Consider the following 27199-nt stretch of genomic DNA (forward strand, 5'->3'; position numbering starts at 1 on the left):
ATAATGGTCTATGGACTTTTCCTTTAGGAAGCCGTCCAAACCTTTTTAAAACTCTGCTAAGCTAACCACCTTTACCACATTCTCCGGCAACGAATTCCAGAGTTTAATTACACGTTGAGTGAAGAAACCTTTCCCCGATTCATTTTAAATTTACTACATTGTAGCTTCATCGCATGCCCCCTAGTCCTAGTATTTTTGGAAAGCGTAAACAGACGCTTCACATCTAACCGTTCAACTCCACTCATTATTTTATAGACTTCTATCATATCTCCCCTCAGCTGCTTTTTCTCTAAGCTGAAGAGCCCTAGCTGCTTTAGCCTTTCCTCATAGGGAAGTTGTCCCACCCCCTTTATCATTTTTGTCACCCTTCTCTGCACCTTTTCTAATTCTACTATATCTTTTTTGAGATGCGGCGACCAGAATTGAACACAATATTCGATGCCACAAAACGATTAGATTTGAAGCTAAGCACAGCTGTTCAGGGATTGCGTTTCTAGATATTTGGGTCAGTTTAAATCAAGGGCGGGTGGAAACTTCTGTGTACATCAAGCTCACTGATAGGAACACCACATTGCAATATAGTAGCATGTATCCATATCACTGTAGAACCAATATTCCTTTTGCTCAATTCCTTAGATATAGGAGGATTTGTTCCTCCAACATGGGTTATATCAGCATCATGCTAATTAGCTGGAATCAAAATTGACAGAGGTTATCCTAAGAAATTAGTTTCTGAAGCCAAAAAAAGAGCAAGAAGGGAATGGCAGCTGTATTCTAGATCGACGCCCCAGAACCCAGAGGAAATTTTGACATTTGTTACACGCTTTAATGCTCATTTGAATAAAATGACTAATATAATCAGAAAACATCTACCTTTACTACAAGTTCACCCTTGCTTTCAGAGTCTGAGTGATTTTTGCTTTTCAATGGAACAATAACCTCAATGATGTATTATGTTCTGCGGATATTTGGAATCGTGCCAGTTTTAGGAGACCAAAGGAATGATCGCATAGTGCATGTGGTCATTGCTCGGTGTGCAGCATCATGATTATTGAATCGAACGTGTTTGTGGATGCAGACACAGAGAAAGTTTACCCCTTGCATTCTACAACTAATTGTGCTTCTGCGAATGTAATTTATGTCATAGACTGTCCGTGCAAATTGTTTTATGTGGGACAGACATCTCGTCCTTTGAGAACCCGATTGATAGAACATAGACATTGTATATAGGCTGAGAAAATTTATGAACCAATGGTATCGCATTGCTTGAAGGAACATCATCAATTTTCTGATCTGAAATGAATTGTGGTTGAACAAATAAGAACAACAGAGGGGAGGGGTGATGTAAGTCGATTATTACGACAAAGGGAACAATGATGGATATTTATGTTAGACAGTCATTCCTAAAGGTTTAAACGTATCTATTGAATGGAAAGCATTCCTTTAATTGCTTGGCTGATTTGATTGAAGGAGAGATCTGTGACGTCACACACTGAGTATTTAAGCGGAATTGTTTGGAAAAGAAGCCGTCCGCCATTTTTGTGTTCCAGGTGACACAGAGACTATGGGTGAGCAAGTGCAAGGTGATGCACTTGGGAAAAAAAGAACCCGAATTATAGCTATGTCATGCAAGGTTCCACGTTAAGCGTTACGGACCAAGAAAGGGATCTGGGTGTCGTCGTTGATAATACACTGAAACCTTCTGCTCAGTGTGCTGCTGCGGCTCGGAAAGTGAATAGAATGTTGGGTATTATTAGGAAAGGTATGGAAAACAGGTGTGAGGATGTTATAATGCCATTATTGCTCTGGTGCGACCGCACCTGGAGTATTGTGTCCAGTTTTGGTCGCCGCATCTCAAGAAAGATATAGTAGAATTGGAAAAGGTGCAGCGAAGGGCGACTAAAATGATAGCAGGGATGGGACGACTTCCCTATGAAGAAAGACTAAGGCTAGAGCTTTTCAGCTTGGAGAAGAGACGGGGGGGGGGGGGGGGACATGATAGAGGTATTTAAAATAATGAGTGGAGTGGAACAGGTGGATGTGAAGCGTCTGTTCACGCTTTCCAAAAATACTAGAACTAGGAGCATACGATGAAACTACAGTGTAGTAAATTTAAAACAAATTGGAGAAAACTTTTCTTCACCCAATGCGTAAATAAACTCTGGAATTCGTTGCCGGAGAACGTGGTGAAGGCGGTTAGCTTGGCAGAGTTTAAAAGGGGGTTAGACGGTTTCCTAAAGGACAAGTCCATAAACCGCTACTAAATGGACTTGGGAAAAATCCACAATTCCAGGAATAACATGTATAGAATGTTTGTACGTTTGGGAAGCTTGCCAGATGCCCTTGGCCTGGATTGGCTGCTGTCATGGACAGGATACTGGGCTCGATGGACCCTTGGTCTTTTCCCAGTGTGGCATTACTTATGTACTTAACTACTTGGAGCTGTTTATTATTAATGATTTCCCCTGAAGCAGCTATCTGTTAGTGAAACAGGGCTTCCCTGTTGGGACTTTATGCAAGTTTAGAAGTTATCTGCGCAAGGCTGGACACTATAAAAATCTATGAAAATTGTCATCTAAGATAAGTACTTTTTCCAAGTTATTTCGCGATGCATGTTGAGTCTCAGCTACAAGTGTTTGTAAGGGCACAGTGGCAGTGTTTTTGTGAAGTTAATGTAGTGGAGTTTTTTTTGAAGACGCATGATTAAGGTAATTGAAATCACCCATTATTATTGTGTTGCCCAGTTTCTTTGCGTCCCTAATTTTCTTTAACTACTACTACTACTACTACTTAACATTTCTAGAGTGCTACTAGGGTTACGCAGCGCTGTACAATTTAACAAAGAGAGACAGTCCCTGCTCAAAGAGCTTACAATCTAATAGACAAGTGAACGGTCGGTCCGATAGGGGCAGTCAAATTGGGGCAGTTTGGATTCACTGAACGGTAAGGGTTAGGTGCCGAACGCAGCATTGAAGAGGTGGGCTTTAAGCAAAGACTTGAAGACGGGCAGGGAGGGGGCTTGGCGTAAGGGTTCAGGAAGGTTGTTCCAAGCATAGGGTGAGGCGAGGCAGAATGAGCGGAGCCTGGAGTTGGCGGTGGTGGAGAAGGGGTACTGAGAGGAGGGATTTATCCTGTGAAAGATAGAGGTATTTAAAATAATGAGTGGAGTGGAACAGGTGGATGTGAAGTGTCTGTTCATGCTTTCCAAAAATACTAGGACTAGGGGGCATGCGATTAAACTACAGTGTAGTACATTTAAAACACACTGGAGAAATTTTTCTTCACCCAACGCATAATTAAACTCTGGAATTCATTGCCGGAGAACGTGGTGAAGGCAGTTAGCTTGGCAGAGTTTAAAAGGGGGTTAGACGGTTTCCTAAAGGACAAATCCATAAACTACTACTAAATGGACTTGGGAAAAATCCACAATTCCAGGAATAACGTGTATAGAATGTTTGTACGTTTGGGAAGCTTGCCAGGTGCCCTTGGCCTGGATTGGCTGCTGTCGTGGACAGGATGCTGCATCGATGGACCCTTGGTCTTTTCCCAGTGTGGCATTACTTATGTACTTGACAGTATTAATTTGCAATCTTTTGTCTGATTTTTATTTTTATTTAAGGACATCTGATCTACTACGGTCTCTTTTGCAACCTCACTATCAGGATACCCTATCTTCCCTGTTACAGTGATATCTTTGAAAGATACCTTATCCCGAACCATGTGCTTTTGAGCAACTGTCGGCCTTCCTCCCATTTCTGGTTTAAAAGCTGCTCTATCTCCTTTTTAAACGCCGATGTCAGCAGCCTGGTCCCACGCATGTTAAGATGGAACCCATCCTTTCGGAATAGGCACCCCCTTCCCCAGAATGTTGCCCAGTTCCTAACAAATCTAAAACCCTGCTTCCTGCACCATCGTCTCATCCACATTTTGAGACTCTGAAGCTCTGCCTGTCTCTTGGGCCCTTCATGTGGAACGGGTAGCATTTCAGAAAATGCTACCTTAGAGGATCTGGATTTGAGCTTTCTACCTAAGAGCCTAAATTTGGCTTCCAGAACCTCTCTCCCACATTTTTCTATGCCATTGTTACCCACATGTACCAAGACAGCCGGATCCTCCCCAGCACTATCTAAAATCCTATCTAGGTGATGCGTGAGGTCCGCCACCTTCGCAGCAGGCAGGCAAGTTACCAGGCAATCCTCACGTCCACCAGCCACCTAACTATCTATATCCTAATGATCGAATCACCAACTACAACAGCTGTCCTAACCTTTCCCTTCCGGGCAACACTTGGAGACATATCCTCGGTGCGAGAGGATAGTACATCCCCTGGTGGGCAGGTCCTGGCTACAGGAGTACTTCCTACTTCACCAGGGCGATGCTTTCCACCTAGGAGACCTCCCTCCTCCAAGGTAGCACAGGGGCTACCAGACTGGAGGTGGAACTTCTCTACAACATCCCTGTAGGCCTCCTCTATGAACCTCTCTGTCTCCCTCAGCTCCACCAAGTCTGCTACTGTAGCCTCAAGAGAACGGACACGTTCTCTGAGAGCTAGAAGCTCTTTGCATCGGGCACACACATATGACATCTCACTAACTGGGAGATAATCATACATGTGACACTCAATGCAAAAGACTGGATAGCATCCCTCTTGCTGCTGGACTACTGACTCCATCTTAGTGTTTTTGAGTTTTTCAGTAATTTAAAACTTGCTACAGTATTAAGGATATTAGCCTAATATAAAAGTGTCTTTTAGTTTATATAGTATATTGTATGATTTCTTTAGTGTTTCTTTCTTAGATGGTAATGAAATGTATTTAATACTCTGTAAGAGTTGCTTGTTACCCTAATCACAATAACTGACTATAAATGAAGAGTTGTCCTAGGGGTGGGCGGGTGTTGGGGAGGGTGGATGGGAAGACTAAACTAGATCCTGCAGTGTCTGCTAGATTCTATCTGTTATTGCTGTGGTACAAAGTTTTTAAAACTAAGTGGAAAAGACTATGAAGATTAGTTGATAAAATTAGCTTTTTATATTTGTATTTTGCCTATCACTAACCTACAATTCCTCCTTTAAACTCCAATCTCTAAGTTCCCAAAGCACAAAGCAAAATAGTGTTCACTTACCAGAGAAATATCCTCTTCTCGTGGTACTTACATATAAATATTTCATTTCTGTTTGAATATTTCTGATATTACTATGTACTTTCTGTCACTTATTTATGCCTGGATGTATTGGTAAAATTAACGTATGTGGATAATGTCTAGGTTAGTGCTTATCAATCTTTTTGTGGACCTAACCTACTACTACTACTACTATTTAGCATTTCTATAGCGCTACAAGGCATACGCAGCGCTGCACATAATTGCAGCCAAATAAAGCAGTATGACTTTCCATAGGTTCATAATAGTGATGTATCTATGGACAGTCCATGCAGGTTGTTACCCCAAACATGGGTTTTGTGACCCCATTTCCAACCCATAGTTTGGGAAACTCTGTTCTAGACAGCTGTTCACTACAATTTAATGTCTCTCTTAAATGTGCAGATGTGTGTAGTCTGATACCCCTAGTTTACATGTGATTTTCTTAGGAGTGTGCATGTTAGGCACATCTTATCATTTGTGACTAGTTAGTATTGAGTATTTAGTGTTAAATGTTTCTGTATCCAGCTACAACTACATGAGAGAGGAAAATTAATCTACATAATTTGGCATATTTAATGTAACCCAGTGACCACCTTTTGCAGATGCTTTTACAGATTCTGCTATTAGTTCTAAAGTAAATGGTGAACACAAAGAGAAGGATTTGGAGCCTTGGGATGGAGGTGAGGGCATCACCACCTCCACTAGCACCTCCACTGGTACCTCCACTGGTACCACTGAAGAGCTGGAGGCTTTAGAGACAGATGTGGTAAGTATCATTGTTTTTAATTTTTGAATTCCAGGAAATTATGGAAATGAGCCATTTTTAAATAAAATTCTGGTTATTTGTTGGTTGTGGGGGAAAAAGAAATGACTTTTTCACTTTCATTATTGTTTGTAAATATTTCTGGTAATGCTCTTATTTGTAAGTTTTGAGAGTATATATATTTCTCTAGATTTGATATACTGCTTTTTACTAGAACATCAGAGCAGTTTACAAACAATAAATAAATGCAACGGAGACAAAGAAACAAACGTTGAATTCATACAGTTGACAATAAGAAAGGGAGATGTGGTAACATAACAAAATAACACGAAGTAGTGTAGTCGACTACTAGAAGCAAAGAGGAGTTCAAAAATCTGATGGACTCCTATGGCAAAGCAAATTTTATTTGGACCTGACCTGATGTGAACTGTGTTTTAGCAGATTGCCTACGTCAGAGGTCTAGAACATGCAAATAAAAGTACAAATAGACCGCATGTGAGTGTCGGCTTCTATTGTGACTGTAATACTGTGACATGCAGAAAGCTAAGTGTGCAAATTGAGGGAAGCCTGCTGGATGCATGTGCTCAAAAGTTTCATTTTAAGCACAGTTTCTTGTGTGGATGTCAGAACAAAAAGAAGTGTCTGCACACACTGGCATCTGTTTTATGCATAAATATGATCCTCACAAAAGGTTTTGGCAGATGTGTGCTGATATGTAACATTGTTGCAGAAAACAAAACTGGCAGTTAAGTCTTAAAACCTGCCATTAAATCCTCTCTGCTCACCTTTTTACACCCTATATCTGGTGAAAAGTTTTTCACATTCTCCAAGTGAGAAAAACCACTGCTCTCTTCTCTGCCTGTGTGGAATGCTTAATGGACTCATTACCACCATACATTGTAATGTAATTTGGATTGGAACCATGTCTTCCCTCAAGAGTTAACAGGGAGACTCAACCTCTCAGTGCATAGCTTGGCCCTAAAATCACAAGGAATGGCAGTGGGATTTACAACCTGTCTTCCCTGGTTTCCAACCTACTGCTATAATCATTAGGGTGCTCCGCCATTCTGTATGCAACACATCAGAGAGACACTTTAATTTGAACTGCTTGATTTGCCTGAGATTTTCAAGCTGTTGAGAAAAGAAAAGATTTTTGTTTTTGTCTTTTTTTTGTTTTGTTTTGTTTTTGTTTACTTTAGTCTAATGGATGGGATCCTAATGACATGTTTCGTTATAATGAAGAAAATTATGGTGTTGTATCAACATATGACAGCAGCCTCTCCTCATATACGTAAGTTTTGAAAAATCTTTCCTTTTCCTTTTTTGATATATTTGACCATAATTTGTTTGTAATCTTGAAGAGCTCTAGAATGTGTTAGCTCTTTAACTGTTGTATACCTGACAATCCACATGTTTTATTAATGGACAAAGAAACTATCAAACACATCACTCCAATATAGTGTCACACTGGGGATTCAGATCTGAAGGATAAAATATATTAAATTTTAAAAAATAGCCTCAGTGTAACAGGGAGCCTGACTTTTATGCTCCACTGTAAATATTACCATCACAGGCTTCCACCACCTTCTGAAAAAAAACACAGAGAAAAACTCCCAGAATATTTCAAAAATTCTAAAGAAGTGGGAGAAAAGTCTGTGTTTAAAAAACAGAAGGGAGGGTAACACAATTTTTTAACACAATACTGATCCAAATACCCACAACACTAAATCTCACTATGAATATAAATCACCCAAATAGACACTAATTAGCAATCTCTCACTAGACTAAAATCTTCATTCAAACAAAGAAGCCTTCCTGCAAGTAAAGAAAACTCAAAATAGAGCAAAAACTCTTATAACATTGCTAGAATTGCTTAAACTTCCATCCTTACTAATGAATGGATTCTAATTCTGACAAAAAGTAAACTTTACTTAGCTCAGAACATCCAAATTGTCCTGACAGAAGTGCAGCCTCATAGGATTTGGTATTAATGGACAGCCAATAGTACTTTTAGGGTGTCATTCATTAAGTTTTATTTTTACAGTTAAGAGAATAGGAGAAAAACATTATTGGATCAGGCCCTTGGCGTTGAAACATATGCTACTGCATGTATACAGGTGGTGGTAAGGGATGTAAAGGTGGTGCTAGAAAATTAATTTGCGTACTTTGGTTAGAAAAGTAATAATTATCTTCCAATAGGAGCAAGTTAATATCATCCCTGTCTTGTTTGCAGCCAGATGTTTTTTTTTTTTTTTTCCAGGATTTTTTTTTTAATGGGATGCTTGGGGCTTGTGATAGGTTAGACTATGTATTCAGCAAATTACTAATTTTCTGTATTTTATGTTTTCCTTTCTTACTTTGTAATCTACCTTGTAGTTGGTAGAAGAGGGTTATAAATGCCACTTTAAGTTAAATTAAAATTATTAGGATTTTAAGTGATATATTAAAAGAAGATACATTTCCACCTACTTATAGCATTAGTGTTGCTATTATCTTATAATATACTGTCTTATAATATTTTAAATTTATAAAAATGTAAAACTTTGTAAAGATTTGCTATATAGGTAAATGTTGGTAGATAACAAATACAATACAAAAAAAAAGGCAAAAGATTTATTCAATCTGAAGAGAAACCAGAGATTAATTGGCTGCTTTTTTTTGTAGTACACTTGTACCATCTATGAAATAAATTTTATTAGATAATACCGTAAATGATGGTAGATGAAGACCTGCATGATCCATCCAGTCTGCCCAACAACGTGGCCAGAACCGCACTTGCAAATCTGTGTGGATCACAGCCACCCATTCTTAACTGGCTGGCAAGTCTCCACCATGCCAACCTCATATGGGCAGCCAAACATGATGGAGTCTTGGTTATAGCCATTTATCAACCCCAGGTATTACTGACAGTATTCAATTTACCAGTTGAGATTTCTTCCCCTACCCCCTGAACTGCACATCACCGTCACTTGCAATTCACGACAGTAAAGTGATGTACAACACTGGAGTTGTCAAAGCTTCATCTATCTTTTGCCATTTGTGGGACACAGACCTTGATTACTTTTGTACATCTTGAAATTTGTTCTGTTTTCTATTAGGTGGAGTAATGCTTGGTTCAAAACTCATATTGTCTTGTTTTTAAGCTTGTAGAATACTTTTTTGCTATTTCAGCTTGAATGCCAAACAGTCAGAGATCCTTTCAACTTAAATATAGCTGGAATGACAGCAATATCAAAATGCGACATTTTGCTAATTAATGAATTAAACTTTATTCTAAATTTTTGTACACTTTCCAGTAAACCACACTCAGAATCATTTGGATATAACAATAATTTGAGTGAATGTGTCTGATAATTATGTTGCTAAATACAGACACATATAATCTATTTAAAGAGTGCCCCTGGAGAGAGATAATTCAGAAGAGTTTTTAAGAAGAGAAGCACGAGCAACTCAGTTAGCTGATGAGATTGAATCAAGTGCCCAATACAAAGCTCGGGTTGCCTTGGAAAACGATGACCGAACAGAGGAAGAAAAATATACTGCTGTTCAGAGAAACTCCAGTGAAAGAGAAGTGCATAGTGTGAATCCAAGGTATGTATTCTTGGCAAAACCTCTTCTATGTGTTTTGGTATTTTTATGCATGCAAAATCACCATCTGTGAACAAGGATTTCTTTGTTTAATTTAAGAATATGAAACTTTACCTTCTATTATATAGGTTCCCACTATTCCAGGACTTGTGGGATAGTTGTGTCTATAAACCAGCAGGTTCCATCAACCTCTGGGTCCGACAGAGTATTCAGCTGCATTGGCATCTTTTTTTTCTCCAGAGTTTATATTGCTCTTACACCAGGCCTATTTACTGAAGCAGGGACAGTCAGAATTTCTGTAAGGTGCTTTACTTTCTCACCCTTCTGCCCCTCCAGCTCCTAAGAGATCTTGTTTATCCTCATCTGTCCACTGCTGGAGATCTGTCTCTGCTTCTCCCTCCTTATCTGATATGGCCTCGGTCTGTTCAGAGGAGCCATTAGAGGAGGGAGCGCTCCCTCCTGAGTAGAGAGGGATTACCTGAAAGTACTGAGGTTGTTTCATAAAGAGGGGCTCAGTACTCTTATTTATGAGACATTGGTGATGCTTTCCATTGAGGAGTCTTCTGCTTTGGGGTCAGGAATTCCATCTTCGTTGTTATTCCTTAGCGTATGCAGCAGATGAATCCAAGAACTAGTGGGTTGTGTCCATCGACCAACAGGTGGAGATAGAGATTACAAAGCTGAAGGTGGTGATACCAGACGGCCAGCTCCTCCTTCACCTCAGTACATCTCTATCTCCAGCAGGTGGTGGACGGCTCTTCAGCAGCTCCTGGATTTGTCTGTTGGGGATACTCCTGTGGGCCAGTTGAGTTTAGGAGTGTCTGGCTGGTGGTGCCGACTTTGGGGGGCATGCTCAGTCTTCTGGGTCCCTGCTTCACCCTTTCCTCCCTTGCTTTCCGGTCTTTAGAGCTCTAGCCTTCCTCACCAGTAAAAAAAAACCCAAAACCCAAGAGAGCTCCTTTGCCTTCATTCAGTGTTAACCCATCCCCCCAGAAGATTTCTGACAGGACCGGGCTGTACAGGGTTTCCCTGTCTTAGTTCTGTGCTTTCAGTCTGTGTGCCAGTAGGGCAGCAGGCTGCTGCGTTGGTGGGACTCTGTTTCTCCTCTGGAGACACCTGCTGTTCGGTGAGTCCCTGCCTTTCTCTTTTCGGCGTGGGGGTACCATGCTTTAGTGTGGGCTACACTGGCATTTGAAAACTGTTCCCTCTACAGCGGGACTCTGTGCTGGTGTGTTTGAACGCTGGGGAGGGAAGCGCTGAAGTTCCCCTTCCCCGAGCAGCCTTTTCCCGCGCTAAAATGGCGGAAACACACACCTTTTTGCCGGTACGGCCCTCTCTTTTCTCCTGATATCGTCTCTGATCCTTTCCCACCCTGAGGCCTTGATGTGGGCATGGGCGGCTTCTCCTAAAAGACCTTGTGTTCCATTAGAGACTGCTGATACAGGGGATTCCTCTTTATTTTCTCCAGCCTTTGGTTTCCTTTACCAAAATCACTTTTGAGTCAGAAACTGTTTGCATGTAGCTGGGGCAGTGGCACAAATTCTTCTCAAACTGCCCCCACTATGCAAGGGATCCAAGGAAAGAACAGAGCTAATTTAAGCTGTTTCTATATCTTCTGAGCAGGATCTCCTCTGCTCTGAGACCCTTAATTTGAACCTTTCTTCTTAAGAGAGCTTGGTCTCAGCAGCTCTTTTCGTGATTGGGGGAGTTTTTATGTCCATCTCAGGCAGATGGGTTCTAGATGGCTAAGTTTTCCGGAAGGAATCTGATGGTCCTGCGATGCTGCTTGTTTTTTTTTTTTTTTTTTCAAGATGCACGTCAGCCACTCTGGGGGCTTCTCTGGGGCAGGGGGCTTCTGTGGGAAATGTTACATATTGTTATTTTCTGGGGCTAGTGCTCTGGTCTCCATGGTAACCATGGAACCTCAGTGCTGTCATGGGGGCATTTTCTCCAGGTGCAGTAGTTTCAGCAAAATAGTTTTATTTTTCTGGAAGATAGTTAGGGCTTTCAGCCTGAAGATCCCAGGTTTAAGGCTGGTTTGTGCATCACATTAGAAGCTGTGACCCTCGGCTCTTTTTCTGTGGGGCATATTTTACTTCCCTCTCTCATATTGCTTGCCTTGACAAGCAGTTCGTTGCATAGCTGGGACAGTTTACATTATTCTATAGTGCCAAAGGTTAGCTGTGGTGGTTTCCCACGGCAGCTCTGCTCTTCTAGTTTTGCTCTCTGACACTGATCAAACTATTGCATACCAGCTCCAGCTTCCTCTGTATCTGTGGCAACTATAGCTAGCTGTTTGTTGCAGTGTCTCTAAGGCTTTTATTGCACTTTTGCACTTTTTTAAATATTGGACAGCTAGTTATATTCAGAGCTACTTCAGTTTAGCCTTCTTCCCTGCACTTCTCCCTTAGGAAGCGTTTCTTCTCTTTCCTCTTTGGCCCCCTCATCTGCGGCTTCTATGTTTGGCCGTTCTGGGCCCTCATGTTCCGTCCCAGGCTTTGTCTTTCGGCGTGGCTGTGACTCCATTCACCTTTTCCTAAGTTTGGGAGTTTTGCGGCATTCTCCGCAAGGACAGCATCAGAGTGCACCTCGCTCTAGACGAGATCCGAGAGTCTATCTTCCCGGGTCTTCTCTGAATCCTTGGGCTGGGTGGTTACCCTTCAAATGAGCCACCTCATCCCATTTCAGGCAGCTCTGGTGCAATTTTTTCTTGACCGAGGTCTGGAGGATCTAGGTTCAGACTTGGGTGTGCAGTCTGCTCAGGGCGCTGAGTCCTTGGGCCTGGCTATGTATTCATGTCTTGGGCTGTGTGGCGGACACTTTGGAGGTAGTGCCGTGGGCGGTGCTCATAGACGACATCTACAGCTCTTGCTTCTCGACGGGTGGTCCAGGAGTGTCAGCAGTGTTTTCCATGTATGTTCTCGGATCGCTCGCCACCAGGGCTGAGTCATTCTAGTAGTTCTAGATTAACCACTGCACGCTTGGTATGTGGGTATGATGCGGCTCCTGGTGGTACCTTCATTTTGGATCCCTCTTGACTCCGGACTCTTCCTTCTGGGTTCGTTCCTGAGTGGATGATCCCTCTCGCTTTGGTCTTTCTGCCTGTTTTTTTGATAGGCCGACTCTGTCTAACAAAGTTCTTTGGACGCAGTGGTTACTGTTCTGTTGAGATCTTGTATGTGGTCCATGATCCACTTCAACAGTGTATTCTTGGGTGTTGAGGATTTTTTTGAGGCTGGTTGCGGCCCATGCTTGGTCTTCATTGCGGGCGTCTGTTCCTCAGTGATTGAGTTCTTTCTGCAGGATGGGTTGCAGAAGGGCCTGGCCTTGCACTCAGAGGCAGTGCATTTCTTGCAGAGTGCTTTGCTCCTCTGCTGCTGTGACCTTGTTCACCCTGATACCTTGTTCATATTCTCCTAGTCTAGCTTGGGGCTCCTTGTCTACCGAGCATTTTTTCGGACTCCGCTTAGGAACTTACAAGCAGTGTTCTTGGTCGCCAATTCTTCGGCACGCAGTGTGTCTGAATTTTTAGTGCAGCCATGCCGAGCTGTTTTTTTTCTGCAACTTGCTGAGTCTGGAGTGACTTTGCTTTCAGTTCCTTCTTTCCTTTCCAGCTGTGGTTTGGCTTTTCTTTTTCAGCCGCTCTTTCTTTCCTCCTTTCAGGAGGGGGATTTTCACGCGGAGTACAAGACGCTTCGTCTTCTGGATATTCAGAGGGTTCTCTGGTATTTGCAGATGTTGCATGTTTTTCAGCGTTCAGATCTTCTCTCTGTCTTTGTTGCTGGTTCTTACCGTGGGATGGCAGCCTCTGGTCTGATCTGATATTTTTCTCGTTGGATTGCAGATACTTTGTGGATTTTTTGGAAAGGTTGCGTCCCGCCGGTGGCATTGCAGGCTCATTTCACGAGATTGCTATCTACCTCTTGGGCGGAAAAGGTGTGCTTTCACTATTCAGATGCTGCCTTTGTAGCAGCGGTTCTGTCTCGGGGTGCGGCGACTTCCCACCCTATTTAGAGATTGCTTTGTTACATCCCACCAGTTTTTGGATTCATCTGCTGCATACACTAAGGAAGGTAAAATTTATGCCTTACCTGCTGATAACTTTCTTTCCTTTAGTAGCAGCAGATGTATCCAGGATCCCACCCTTTGTCATCTGTGCGTGTTTTGCCTTCTGTTCTTGTCCTGGTCTTTAGTTTCCAAAAAAAAAAATAAATAAAGGAGAAGAGGAAGAACAGAAATCACTGAAGGGGACTGCATCGCAGTCATGGTTTCTCAATTCAGACTGATGAGTTTCTGTTTTGTATGGTTGGTGAGGAAGGCTTCCTGGTTTCTTGTCTGATTCTGCTTGGTGATGAGACATGTACTGAGGTGAAGGAGGAACTGGCTGTCTGGTATCACTGCCTTCAGTTTTGTAATTTCTATCTCCACCTGCTGGTAGATGGACACAACCCACCAGTTCTTGGATTCATCTGCTGCTACTAAAGGAAAGAAAATTATCAGCAGGTAAGGCATAATTTTACCTTCATCGATATTGAGTGGGCTTATAGGTCCTCCTAAGGCTTTCCCAATGCATCCAGACATTCAAGATCTGATTACATCAGAATGGATCTAACCAGACATGGTGAGTAAGAAGAGCACCTTGCCGTTGGAAGGGGACATTGCTCTAAATGACGTACAGGATGGGAAGCTAAAATGCTCGCTGAAACAAGCCTCTGAAGTAGCTTGTTTGGGCCTTCAAGCGACAGTGTGCAGCTCGTGTGTGGCAAGATCATGCCTGGAGTGGCGTCAGTAGTCTGCAAAACAAGATGGGTGCCATAATGCCCAACTGGAAGCAAGGTTGACCTGCTTGGTGGATGCTATTTATGACACTTTACGGGTTACAGCTCGCATTTTGTCTTTGGCTGTCACGGCACGTCAGCAGTTCTGGTTGCGGCACTGGGTGGCGGATTAAGCGTCAAAGTTACGTCTTGTAAAACTGCCCTTTCAGGGCAAGTGGCTATTTGGAGAAGATCTTAGGATAAGCTGAACGCCTCTGGTCGTCTGTCTTCAGGGGGCACTGAATGTTGATTTTGAGACAGCAGATGGTAGCGGCCTGGTCATCAGCAATATGGTCAGAATCCCTACTTTTAGACATGCCAGTCTTCCTTTTGTGTGGACAGGAAGTCTTCCTCTTAATCAGCTAGAGCGTCCAGTGCTTCCTGAGCTTCACAATGATGTGAGGCTGGTCTATTCTTCTTGTCTTTTGGTTGGGAGGATGTCTTTAGGAGGTTCAAGAAGTGTGGGCCAAAATCACGCATAGAAAACTAAGAGTAGTCGTAGCCTTGGTTCAAATGGAATAATTTCTCACCACCCTTGATCTCAAGGAGGTGTACTTGCATATACCCGTATGGCTGCTGCATTGGATATTTCTACATTTTATGATGCTGGGCTCTTTGCTTCCAGTTCAGGGCTTTGCCCTTCAGTCTTGCCACAACACCAAGAACATTTACCAAGGTTATGGTGGTGGCGGTGGTGGCCTTCCTTTGGCATTAGAGAATCAGAGTTCACCCGTATCTCGACAGTGGACTTATTTGTACATTGTCTTATTTGGACAGCATGGTGGCTACGGACAAAGTTGGCCATCTTTTGCAGTTGTTGTGGTTAGGTGATCAATTTCAAGAAGAGCAGACTAACTGCATCGCAGACACTGGCATATCTAGGCATTCTTCTTGACACAGCAGGAGAGATGATCTTCCTCATGGAACACAGGAGGTTGAAGCTAGTACAGCAGATTTGTCTTCTCATCAGTCAAGGCAGGCCCAGGGCCTGGGACTACATCCAGGTTCTGGTGTCAATGTCAGCATTGATGGAAGTTGTGCTATAGGCAAGGGCATATAATTCGGCCATTACAGGAGTCTCTTCTCAGCTGTTTGTACTTCTGTGTCACGGGAGACCATCTTCATGATCCTTGGATGCTGGTTGCCAAATGGATTATGCAGTGGTGGTTGTCACCCAGGAATTTGCCCATCAAAGCTCCTTTTCTGATAACACAGTGGGAAGTGGTGATAATTGGCCAGCAAGTTGGGTTGGGGAGCTCATTACAAGTTACTGCTACTACTATTTAGCATTTCTATAGCGCTACAAGGCGTACGCAGCGCTGCACAAACATAGAAGAAAGACAGTCCCTGCTCAAAGAGCTTACAATCTAATAGACAAAAATAAATAAAGTAAGCAAATCAAATCAATTAATGTGAACGGGAAGGAAGAGAGGAGGGTAGGTGGAGGCGAGTGGTTACAAGTGGTTACGAGTCAAAAGCAATGTTAAAGAGGTGGGCTTTCAGTCTAGATTTAAAGGTGGCCAAGGATGGGGCAAGACGTAGGGGCTCAGGAAATTTATTCCAGGCGTAGGGTGCAGCGAGACAGAAGGCGCGAAGTCTGGAGTTGGCAGTAGTGGAGAAGGGAACAGATAAGAAGGATTTATCCATGGAGCGGAGTGCACAGGGAAGGGGTGTAGGGAAGGACGAGTGTGGAGAGATACTGGGGAGCAGCAGAGTGAGTACATTTATAGGTTAGTAGAAGAAGTTTGAACAGGATGCGAAAACGGATAGGGAGCCAGTGAAGGGTCTTGAGGAGAGGGGTAGTATGAGTAAAGCGACCCTGGCGGAAGAGGAGACGGGCAGCAGAGTTTTGAACCGACTGGAGAGGGGAGAGGTGACTAAGTGGGAGGCCAGCAAGAAGCAGATTGCAGTAGTCTAAACGAGAGGTGACAAGGGTGTGGATGAGGGTTTTGGTAGAGTGCTCGGAAAGAAAGGGGCGGATTTTACGGATGATGTAAAGAAAGAAACGACAGGTCTTGGCAATCTGCTGGATATGAGCAGAGAAGGAGAGAGAAGAGTCAAAGATGACCCCAAGGTTTCGAGCTGAGGAGACAGGGAGAATGAGAGAGCCATCTAGCACAGGGCACCTGGACGGAACAGGAGTCTCAGTGGTCAGTAAATTGCTCGGAGCTCTGGGCAGCGTGGAATGCCTTACACGACTTCACTCCCTTTCTGGCCAGGGTCCTGATCCGAGTTTTCTTTGACAGTGCAACAGGTAATGGTTTATATCAACAAGCAAGATGGGACCTGCAATCGTGGAATGGTGGTGGAGACAGCCTCCCTCATGAGTTGGACAGAGAAATCTTCTCTGCTTGTCTGCAGCCCACATTGGCCCTTGAATATGGAGGTGAACTTTCTCAGGCATTCCGTGGACCCTGGAGAAGGGGAAATATCCAGCTAGTGTTTTCAGCTGATAGTGAACTGATGGGGTTCTCCGCTTCTGGACTTGATGGCTACGAAAAAGAATGCCAAAATACCCAAGTTCTTCAGCTGTTGGAAAAAACCAGGTTTGATGGGGATTTATGTCATACTGCTGCCCAGACCTGAGACACATCTATTGTATGCCTTCTTTCCTTTGCCCTTGGTAGGCCACGTATTGAAAAGGATCATTGCAGCAGGGAATTCTCTTAGCCATGGATTGGCCATGGATGTCATGGTATACAAATCTGATTTTACTGCAGGATCTTCTCTGTACTCCGCAGATATACGGCCTATTTAAACAAGGTCTGGTGCTCATGGAGGATCTGTGCCTCTTTTGTTTTAGGCTTGGCCATTGAAAAGGGCTCAGTTGAGGCGAAAAGGTTATTCTGATTTGGTCACCGTTACCTTGCTTGATGCTTGGAAATGCTCTACATCCATGGCATATGCGATAGTGTGGGTGACATTCGAGGGCTAGTGTTCTGAAGTGGACTTTCTCCCTTTTCTGCTCAGGTCACGCACTTCCTAGCATTTCTCCAGGTAGGTCTTCAGAAACGATTGGCGTTGGGTTCTCTAAAAGTTCAGGTTGCAGCTTTGGCCTGTTTTAGGGGCAGACTACAGAAGACGTCTCTTGTGGCTCACCCGGACATTGTTTGATTCTTGTGGGATCTGGTTGCTTGCGGCCTCCCTTTCATATGTGTTGAGAATGGAACCTTAATTTATTCTTTCGGGCTCTTCATAAGCCTCCTTTTGAGCCACTCTGGAAGACCTCTTTGAAAAATCTTACACTAAAAACAGTGTTGTTGGTGACTGTTGGGTCAGTATGTAGGGTTTTGGAGCTTCAGGCTCTCTTGTCCAGGATTTCTTTGTCCACTTTTTGGAGGCAAGGATCTTCCTGTGGACGGTTCCTTCCTTTTTTCCAAAAGTGGTATTAACATTTCATCTCAACCAATCTGTGGAGCTTCTGTCCTTTCACAAAGAGGATAAAGAGATTCAGTATTCTTCCTTGAAGTTTCTCAATTTGCATAGAGTCCTCATTAAATATCTGGAAGTCACAAATAAGTTTTGCAGATCTGACAGACTGTGCTTTGTGGTAAGCAGAGGCTTGACCTCTTGATTTCCAATCAAACGTTTGTGAGATGGTTGAAGGAGGCTGTTGTGTCATTTTATTTGCTTGTGGGGAATCAGGCTTATTCTACAAAATGTACAGCTACATCCTGGGTGGAGACTACATTACTGTCTCTGGCGGATATTTGCAAGGCATCTATGTGGTAAGCGCTCCATACCTTTGCTAAGCACTACAGGATGGATGTTGCCGTATGCTTGGAATCCAGTTATGGGGCTTTCTTCCTCAGGGCTGCAGTACCAGCATCCTACCCACTCTAGGGATTGCTTTTAACCATCCCACATGTTCTGGGTTAATGGGAAGCTACATAATTGAAGGAGAAATTAGGTCTTATCTGATAATTTTCTTTCCATTAGTCCTTTCCACTATTCCAGAGGCCCACTTGAGCTAACTGAGATGGTGAGAAGTAATGAGTCAAATAATAACTCTCACCTTGCATTGTGCTTCCTGCATATCTCTTGTTCTCTACAAGTTGTCCAGAGAAGGTCCATACATGTTTGCTGATTTGGTTAGTGTTAGGATAGTGAGTTGTTGAAGGTTGTGTTTATTCTGATTTTATCCTTACTGCTTGTCTACTTGAAAACTGAGAAGCTGGACTGGATGCCAAGAGATATCTCGGCTCATTGTTCAGTTCTCTGTTGCCACCTGCTGATTGATGAAATCTTCTGCCCAGTGTGTGGTGGCAGCCAAAAAAGCAAACAGGATGCTAGGAATAATTAAGAAAGGGATGGTAAATAAGACTGAGAATACTATAATGCCTCTGTATAGCTCCATGGTGCAACTTCACCTTGAGAATTGCGTTCAGTCTGGTCACCGTATCTCAGAAAAGATATAACAGAATTAGAAAAGGTTCAAAAAAGAGCAACCAAAATGATAAAGGGGATGGAACTCCTCTCATATGAGGAAAGGCTAAAGAGATTAGGGCCCTACAGCTTGGAAAAGAGACGGCTGAGGGGAGATATGATTGAGGTCTACAAAATCCACAGTGGTGTAGAACAAGTTGAAGTGAATTGTTTTTTACTCTTCCAAAAAGTACAAAGACTAGGGAATACTCAAGAAAGTTAAATGGAAATACTTTGTAAAACAAATAGGAGAAAATATTTTTTCATTTAATGAATTGTTAAGCTCTGGAACTCTTTTCCAAAGGATGTAGTAACAGTGGTTAGCGTTTCTGGGTTTTGAAAAGGTTTGGACAAGTTTCTGGAAGAAAAGTCCATAATCTGCTATTGAGTCGGACATGGGGAAGCTACTGCTTTCCATGAGATTGGTAGCATGGAATGTTTCTACTATTTTGGTTTCTGCCAGGTACTTGTGACCTGGATCAGCCATTGTTGGAAGCAGGATTCTGGGCTAGATGGACTACTGGTCTGTCCCAGTATGGCTCTTCCTATGTTCTTATGATGGGACACAGCTATCCCACAGGTTCTGGAATAGCGGGAAGTAGTAATGAAATGAAAATTTATCAGGTAAGACCTAATTTCTCCTTAGGTTCTATGGGTATATTTATAAACTTGTGTTTCTTTGTATTTTACAAAAAGGATGCTGAATAGCATCTCTAAGTTCTTTATTTGAAAGACAGTGATGCACCATTTGCAAACATACAAAGGGATCCTTTCACTAAAGCTTGGCGCACACTAATGAAATTAGTATGCGCTAAAGAAGGATGCCATCGTGATTCCATGCTGTTATATTTTCCTAATCCTAGTAAGCTATAATATAAAACCGTTTTTTTCTGCAGGTTTTGCTTATCAAGCTTCTGCTATCTGAATACTCTTCTAATTCAAATCAGAAAGATACAGAATTATCTGCTCTTTAGAAAGTCAGTACAGATTTTTCTTTTTAAGAAATTTCTGGTTGCTAATTAGACTCATTTTTATGTATGTTGACACTTAGCTCCCATGGATTGCTTAATACAGAATTATCTGTTTAAGAAGGCACTAAAACCTTTTTCCTCTTAAGGTATTTGGTTGTTAATTAGATTTGTTATATGTGTATTTGCACTATTAGTTCCCAGAGACGTCCTGGTTTTTCTTTGACTCTGTAATCCACACACAGCTTGTTGGGTATTTGTGAAATATAAGAACCTTTTGTAATTTAATGTAAATATTAAGAAGCCTATATGTTTAAAATGGGCTTTTTTGCATTTAAATACTACTATTACTACTGATCATTTCTATAGCGCTACTAGATGTACGCAGCGCTGTACAAATATATGCAGGTACTTTCTCTGTCCCTAGGGGGCTCACAGTTTAAGCTTTTCTACCTGGGGCAATGGAGGGTTAAGTGACTTGCCCAAGCCAGGATCAGAGCCCGCTTCACTAACCATTAGGCCACTCCTCATTTAGTAAAAGGTCCACAAAGTAATTTTGTTCATTGATCAGATACGTATAATCTACCAGCACTCATTTTTCATTACAGGATAAAAGTTGAGATTTTGCTTAATTTTTCCGTTGTAATATTTAAGAGCTTTTTTCAATTTGTCGAGATAAATCAGCTTTCTTATTGTCCTGACTAGTCCAGAACCTGTGGGTTTGTGCCTTTCAACCACCAGATGGCAACAGAGACCAAAGACCTGTACGCTGTACCCTATAAAGGCACCTACAGCTTTAGGTCTTAAGTATTTCTTTCTCTCCAACAGATGGTGACAGGCGAACTGTGTAGCTTCCAGATTAGATATGAAGGACAGCTCCTGGGCCAGTTGGAAAATTGGATCCCATTTGAGCTAGAGGTGTCCTGGCAGGCTTCAGCTCAAATAAAAATAAAAATTAGAAATTTAATTTTAATTGGAGTAGAGGGGTTATCTCAGAGGAATCTGAGTTCCTTCCCCCCCTCCTTCTTTTTACTCAAGCTCTTCTTTTCAATGACGTTGAAACAAAAACCCAAAGCAAAACAAAAGTAACAAAAACCAATTAGGAAGAACCTTCTTGTTTTATGCTTCTTCCAGTAGGACCACAGTACTGAGGTGTGGGCAGGTGAGCTTTTGTGGTCAGGCCATGGGTTGGGTGGGTGGGGGATTTGGGGAGTTCATCTGTGCCAGCCACCCTGGGGAAGCTCAGGCAGGTAATAGCATACCTGCCTGAGCTTTTTCAGCTATTCACGCCGGGCTGCTATACCAGTCTTGGATATGGATGTGGCCCAGTGGCTTGAGGTGATATTTGGTTACAGTGTGAATGGAATCCCTGGAAGAGCATGCCAAGCTCTGTACCTGATGTGGGGCGCAGCAGGAGAGTGCGTGGTGGTCCCTCGGTGACTACCAGTTGCAGAGAAAACCTTGCACTGTTTGAAAAGACTTAATCAGGGCAAGATGGAGAGCTCTCCGTACAGTCCTATAGTTCTCAGTCAGAAATGTCGGGGAAAAACACTCTGTTCACAGCTCCCCCAGAAGAAGGGACTAACCACCGGGCTATGGATGTAAGCTCTCAGAGACAGGTCTTGGAAGCATCAGATGCCTCTGCCTTTGCTAACCCTAGAGTTTCTTAGAAAGCTTTGGAAGCAGAGGTTCCTTTTTCTTCCGAGTGTCTTTCCTACATAAAACATTGCTTCTAAAGGTGTTCTCAGAGACTTCAAGGTGTAGAAGTTCTTTCATCTCCTGCTACAGCTACTGCAGGTGCTTCATAGTGAAAACGGAGACCACTGGGAGTTCCATTTCAGTTATGTCAGCTGCAGTCTCTGAAAAAGGGAGAGGATCATTAGGGACTAGGACATGTTCCCTGGGTGAGCAGCTGGAAGAGGAAGAACTCTCTGCTCATACCTTCTGGAGGGCAGAACTCCCCACATTGATTACCAAATCTTTGGAGACATTGACTCCTGGATTCTATATGGCGCCCAAAGTTGTATATCAAAATTTGGGTGCGTGCCCAAGTTGCACATTCAACTTAATTGATTAACAAGCCTTTAACTAGCAATAATTGGGTGCTAAAAAACAATTACTGCCTTTAATTAGGATGTGCACACGCATCTGGCTGCGTGCTATTCTCTAAGGCTTGGTGCCCAATTTGTAGTGCACATCTGAAAAGTGGTGTGTCAGGGGCATTCTAAAAGGTTGTTTGTGCAATTACTCAATACCACCTATGTGCACCTAAGCTGGACGCCAGCATTTACACCAGGTTTCGGGAAGCGTAATTTTGGCAGTCAAAAGTTAGGTGCAGATTCAGCGCTAAACGCTATTCTGTATAGGGCATGTGTTCTTTTATAGAATAGCGCTTAGCACCAAATATTTTGGCGATCAAGTTTTGGCACCATTTATAGAATTCCCTCCTAAGTATTTCAGTGATTCCTGTTCAAGAACTTTCCTCAGTGGGGGATCCTATCCTTGAGGAGATTAGAAAGCTTTTCAAGACCTTTTAAGTACATGAGGCCATTCAGGCTCTTATTTTGGTGGAATGGGATTAAGATATAAGACATCACCACGCTGGGACAGACCAAAGGTCCATCTAGCCCAGCACCCTGTCTCCGACAGTGGCCAATCCAGGTCACAATCACCCGACAAGATCCACGGAACAAAGCATTTTGTACTGCTTGTCCCAGGAATAGTGGATTTTGGCCCTTTCCTTCAGGAAGCCGTCCAAACCTTTCTTAAACTCTGCTAAGCTAACCGCCTTAACCACATTCTCCGGCAGCGAATTTCAGAGTCGAATTACATGCTGAGTAAAGAAAAATTTTCTCTTATTTGTTTTAAACTTATTGCACTTAAGCTTCATCGCATGCCCCCTTGTCCTAGTGTTTTTAGAAAGCGTAAACAGATGCTTCATATCTATCTTTTCTCCCGAAGTTGGTCTGAAAATGGGCAGAGAATATGGCTAAACTCTACCCATTGATTCTGGAGGAGACAGAAAAGCTGAGAAGGTTAAGGTGCATGCCTTGGTAACAGCGGTTAGCATAAAGACTATTATCCCAGTAGAACGGTGTTCTGCATTCAAACCTGTGCAAAATTGTAAATTGGAATCTTTGCTAAAGTAAGCGTTTGATGTCTCAGCCTTGTGGATCCACACAGCAGTGTACAGTGTTTGTTTTGAGGGCTTGCCTTTGTTTGGTACAGCAATGTCATGGACACTCAGGTGGATGAGACTGAAAAGCTGGAGGACGCTGCTCATCTGGAGATGAGTCTAGCTTATGTGGCAGATGCCTTCTATGATCTAGTTAGAACATCAGCAAGGGGCATGGTGGTAGTGGCATTATCTAGACATCTCTTATGGATCAGAAATTGGTCTGCAGACACTGCTTCTAAGACCTATTTCAGTAAGCTTCCTTTCAAAGGTAAGTTGCTCTTTGAGGAGGATATCTAGAGAAATTGGTTAAGGACTTAAGAGAGCCAAAGCTGCAGAGGTTGCCTGAAGATAACCTCAGTCATGCATTGGGATAGTTTTGGGTAAAGCTAGGTTTTGCAATGCCAAGAGGTGCAGACTGGACGACTCAAGGTCCTTTCGATGTTCAAATGCATCAGTCTTCCTTTTAGTGTGACAGAATGGAAGTAGACCAAGGGCCGCGTGCCCCTGGTTCCTCTTGCACTCTAATGATGGCCTCCAGGTCCATTCCTTACTGGGCCAAATAGGCGGATGACTGTCTTTTATTTGCAGAAGATGGACCCAAATCACATCTAACCAGTGGGTCCTGGACATGATCAGGCAAGTTTGCAAGCTGGAGTTTTCCTGTCGTCTTGCAGATTCCTTTTTGGTGTCTGTATTGCTGCCAGAGTGGCTGCTGTAAAAGTCACACTACAGAATCTCATTGATCTCAGAGCAACGGAACCATCTGCAGAGGCCGAATAGAGAGTCGGACAATATTCCATCTATTTTTCTGTGCTGAAGAAAGAGGGTGTGTTTTGACCTATTCTTGATCTGAAGGAGGTTAATTGTACTTTAAGGGTAGCATACTTCAGCATGGAGACCCTGAGATCAGTAATTGTGTCCCTGTGACCTGGAGAGTTTTGACAGCCTAGGACCTCAAGATTTATCTGAATCTTCCAATTTGAATGCCTCATCAAAGATTCTTGAGATTGCGATTCTGGAATGACACTTCCAGTTTCAGGCTATGCTCTTTGGTTTAGCAATAGTGCCTAGAACATCCTCCAAGGTAATGGTTGTAGTAGCAGCCTTTCTGTATTGAGGGAGAATCAGAGTTCACCCCTGTTTAGATGACTAGCTAATCTGAGCTAGTACACAGGAGGAGAGCAAAGAAGTGAAACTCTGAGTTCTGTACCTTCTGGAGTCTCTTGGCTGGGTGGTCAACCTTGACTAAAGCAAACTGATTTCCACTCAGGACCTGGGATATTTGGGTGTGAGATTCGACACCAAAGTAGTAATGGTCTTTGTCCCACACCAGAGACTAGTGAAGCTGCAGTCTTAATTTCTTTTGGACCAGGTTGTTCCTCGTGTGGGACTTTATTTGGGTGTTTGGGATTGACTGTGGCAACCATAGATCCCTGGTCCCATGAGTTTTTGCTCACATGAGACCATTGCTGAGTTATCTGCTAAGTTGTTGGTAGGCACCAGTGCATTTTTTCCAGGGATAAAGGTGCCAGTACTCAAATGCCAGGCCACCCTTCAGGGGTGGGGGTGATCACTGAGGGACCCATCCCACAATAGCCAGGCCCTCTGCAACAAGTCACAGAATCTATGACAAGGCAGAATTGGTGTGTAGAGACTGAGTTCGTTTATTAAAACTTGGGAACCATGGGTCAGTTTTAGCAGACAATGGAAAAGGTGCCGGTACTCAGTACCCCCAAGTACCCCCTCAAAAAAAACCCCTAGTTGGCACACTCCCAGAGTTGAGTGTCATCTTTCTTGGATGTCCCAGGCGAGAAACAGCATGAAATGGTGGCTTCAAACATGTCTTCTTCGAGGAGCGAGCATCCAAGCCCACAGGTGATGGTGACAGCAGATGTGAGTTTGTTCAGGTGGTGAGCGCATGCTAGGACCAGGTAAGGCAGGGCACATGATTTTGCACTGAAAAGTTGTGGTCCATCAACTGTCCGAAACTTGGAGCAGTTCGGCAGATGCTTCAGGCCTTCTGCTCGATTTGTGCAGGGTCCAGTAGTGAGAGTGCAACACCTGTGGCTTACATCAACAACAGGGGCATCAGGAGTGCTACCATAGTCCAGGAAGTGAATCTTTTGGCATGGATGGAAAGAGATTTGTTGGCTTTTTCAGCGGCGCATGTTACAGGAGTGTGGAACATCTAAGCAGACATTCTCTGCATCCAGGAGAGCAGGAACTGTTTTCCTGTGGCCTTTGTACTCATAACAAGCAGGAGGGGCGGGCTGCTTCTAGACCTTATGGTGTCAAATACTACTACTACTACTACTTAACATTTCTACAGGTGCCAATGTTCCACAATTCTTCAGTCAGTGGGGTACGGGTCTGAAGGTCTACAACTGTGGTCTCTGGGGAGAGCTGCTGTGTGGGTTTCTACCCTTTCCAGTGTTAGGTTGGATGCTTCAAATGATTGTTTCTTTACCTTGGCCGCATAAGTCCAGTAGCAGTCAAAGACTGGCCTAGGTAACTTTTGTTTGCTCTCTTAAGACAGTTCCTGCTCTCTCTTGCTTTAGCACAGAGAATTTGAGCTGTAGGCATTTATTGTGCAGGAATATCTTTCTCCATTTTACAGGAACAGGAATTTCCTTCAGAACAGTTTCTTCCTTTCTTCAAGTAGTATCTTTGCGCCATGTGAATCAAGTCCACAAACTCTTTTCTTTTTACAGAGAAGTGTAATGAGTTTGTTGCTGCATTTGCTAGATGCCAATAGGGTGCTTTCAGGTATCTGGAGGTCATCGGTGATTTTAGGTCAGACTGAATGATTGTTTTTCAGAGGTTCAAGAAAAGTTAAAGTAGCTTTAAAGGCTACTCTTGCCTGTTGGCTTAAGAAAGTGATTACATCGACCAATATGCTGAAGGGGAAACAGCATCCTTTAGATTTGAGAGCACATACGAATGGTAGCTGTCTCTTGGTTTGGAGTTCTGTGGTGGCACCAGTAGACATTTGTAGGGCACTGATGTGGTTGTCCTTTCGTACATGTGTAAGGCATTATAAATTTGATATTTATGATTTATACTTTTTATTCAGCAATATAATATAAAGAAATAAACAAGCAAACAGTATCATTTAATTAACAATCCAAACCAATTCCCTTCCTCCCCTCCCTCTATCCGCAAGAAACAAATGGGCACTATTATGAGACCATCAGCACTCGTTGAACATATTAAAATCTAGAAATTTAGTAGACTGCTCCAGACAGCTGGAGTCAAAGTGTTCCAGAAAGGACTCCACTGTTGAAAACACTCTCCAGCTTTAGTGTTAGTCTGAAATTCCCACACGCTCCAGGCGCATTAAGAATAACATGCGTGCACGCCACTGTTGAATCGAAGGATACTTGTATGATAACCATCCTGCTAAAATGACCTGCTTTGATATTATGGTAGCTTTTGAAATAAATGATGCAAATCCTCGTGTAGTCGGAGGGCCCAGCTTAGGATGACCAAACAAGAGTGCAGGATCATAGTGCCAGCCTGCTTTCCACATACGAGAAACTTGAAGTAGTATTGCTTTCCAAAAACGCACAATGCCTCTACAGGACTAGAACATATGTCCTATTGTCACACCACTGGGTCCACGCTTTAGGCACGATTCCCAAGGAGAAAGTCCCATATGGAAAGCCCTGCGAGGGGATATATATAAATGGAGAACAAATTTATATTGACACTCCCAGTGCACTGCAAATGGAGAGAGGCAGCGGATAGCAAGTATTCGTGCCTTAATTTGCGAAGTGGTAAGGGTGACTTGCAGTTCTTTTTGCCACAAAGCCAACATGCGAGAGTAGTCCAGTTCAGGTATAGTGTCCTGTATATGTCTATGATGGAAGGAAAAAGAGACTCTGCTGCGCTTTTAATGAAAAAGTAGATGATAATTCTTCCTGTACATCCTCTGCCAGGGACTCCAAAGGCAGAGATTTTACATAGTGATGCAACTGAGCATAATGAAACTCATCTGTCGGCAATAAAGCAAATTCATACTGGAGGTCCTGAAAGGATTTAATGCGTCTTTCAGATGCTACTACTTGCAACGAATATACAATACTTGGAAATACCTGGTTTTCTCCACCTGCGAAAAGCGGGGTATAATTGTCGTGGCGCAAAAGCCAAGTTATCACAAATGGACAAGTATGGTGTTACCTTTGAAGAAAAATGATGTAAGCGACAAATCCATCTTCAAACTGCCTTTACAGAAATCATAATCAAAGAAGACTTCAAAACACTTGGCATAGGAGCTCCAGTTGCTTGTATAAGACTGCTGAAGTAAATTCTAGAAGAA

General features: G+C 42.9%; 1 protein-coding gene across 7 annotated transcripts in view; it reads left to right on the forward strand.

Moving 5' to 3' along the window:
* The window catches only part of ATXN2 (ataxin 2), a 401010-nt gene that overhangs the window by 150737 nt on the left and 223074 nt on the right, over nucleotides 1-27199 (forward strand). For all 7 annotated transcript variants that reach the window (XM_030217312.1, XM_030217315.1, XM_030217310.1 and 4 more), the window contains 3 exons: nucleotides 5745-5908; nucleotides 7105-7196; nucleotides 9299-9496. In XM_030217312.1, coding sequence (XP_030073172.1) covers nucleotides 5745-5908; nucleotides 7105-7196; nucleotides 9299-9496 — 454 coding nt within the window. The remainder of the gene's footprint in view (nucleotides 1-5744; nucleotides 5909-7104; nucleotides 7197-9298; nucleotides 9497-27199) is intronic.

This window comes from Microcaecilia unicolor, chromosome 11 (genome assembly GCF_901765095.1).
Source record: "Microcaecilia unicolor chromosome 11, aMicUni1.1, whole genome shotgun sequence".
Classification (NCBI taxonomy): domain Eukaryota; kingdom Metazoa; phylum Chordata; class Amphibia; order Gymnophiona; family Siphonopidae; genus Microcaecilia; species Microcaecilia unicolor.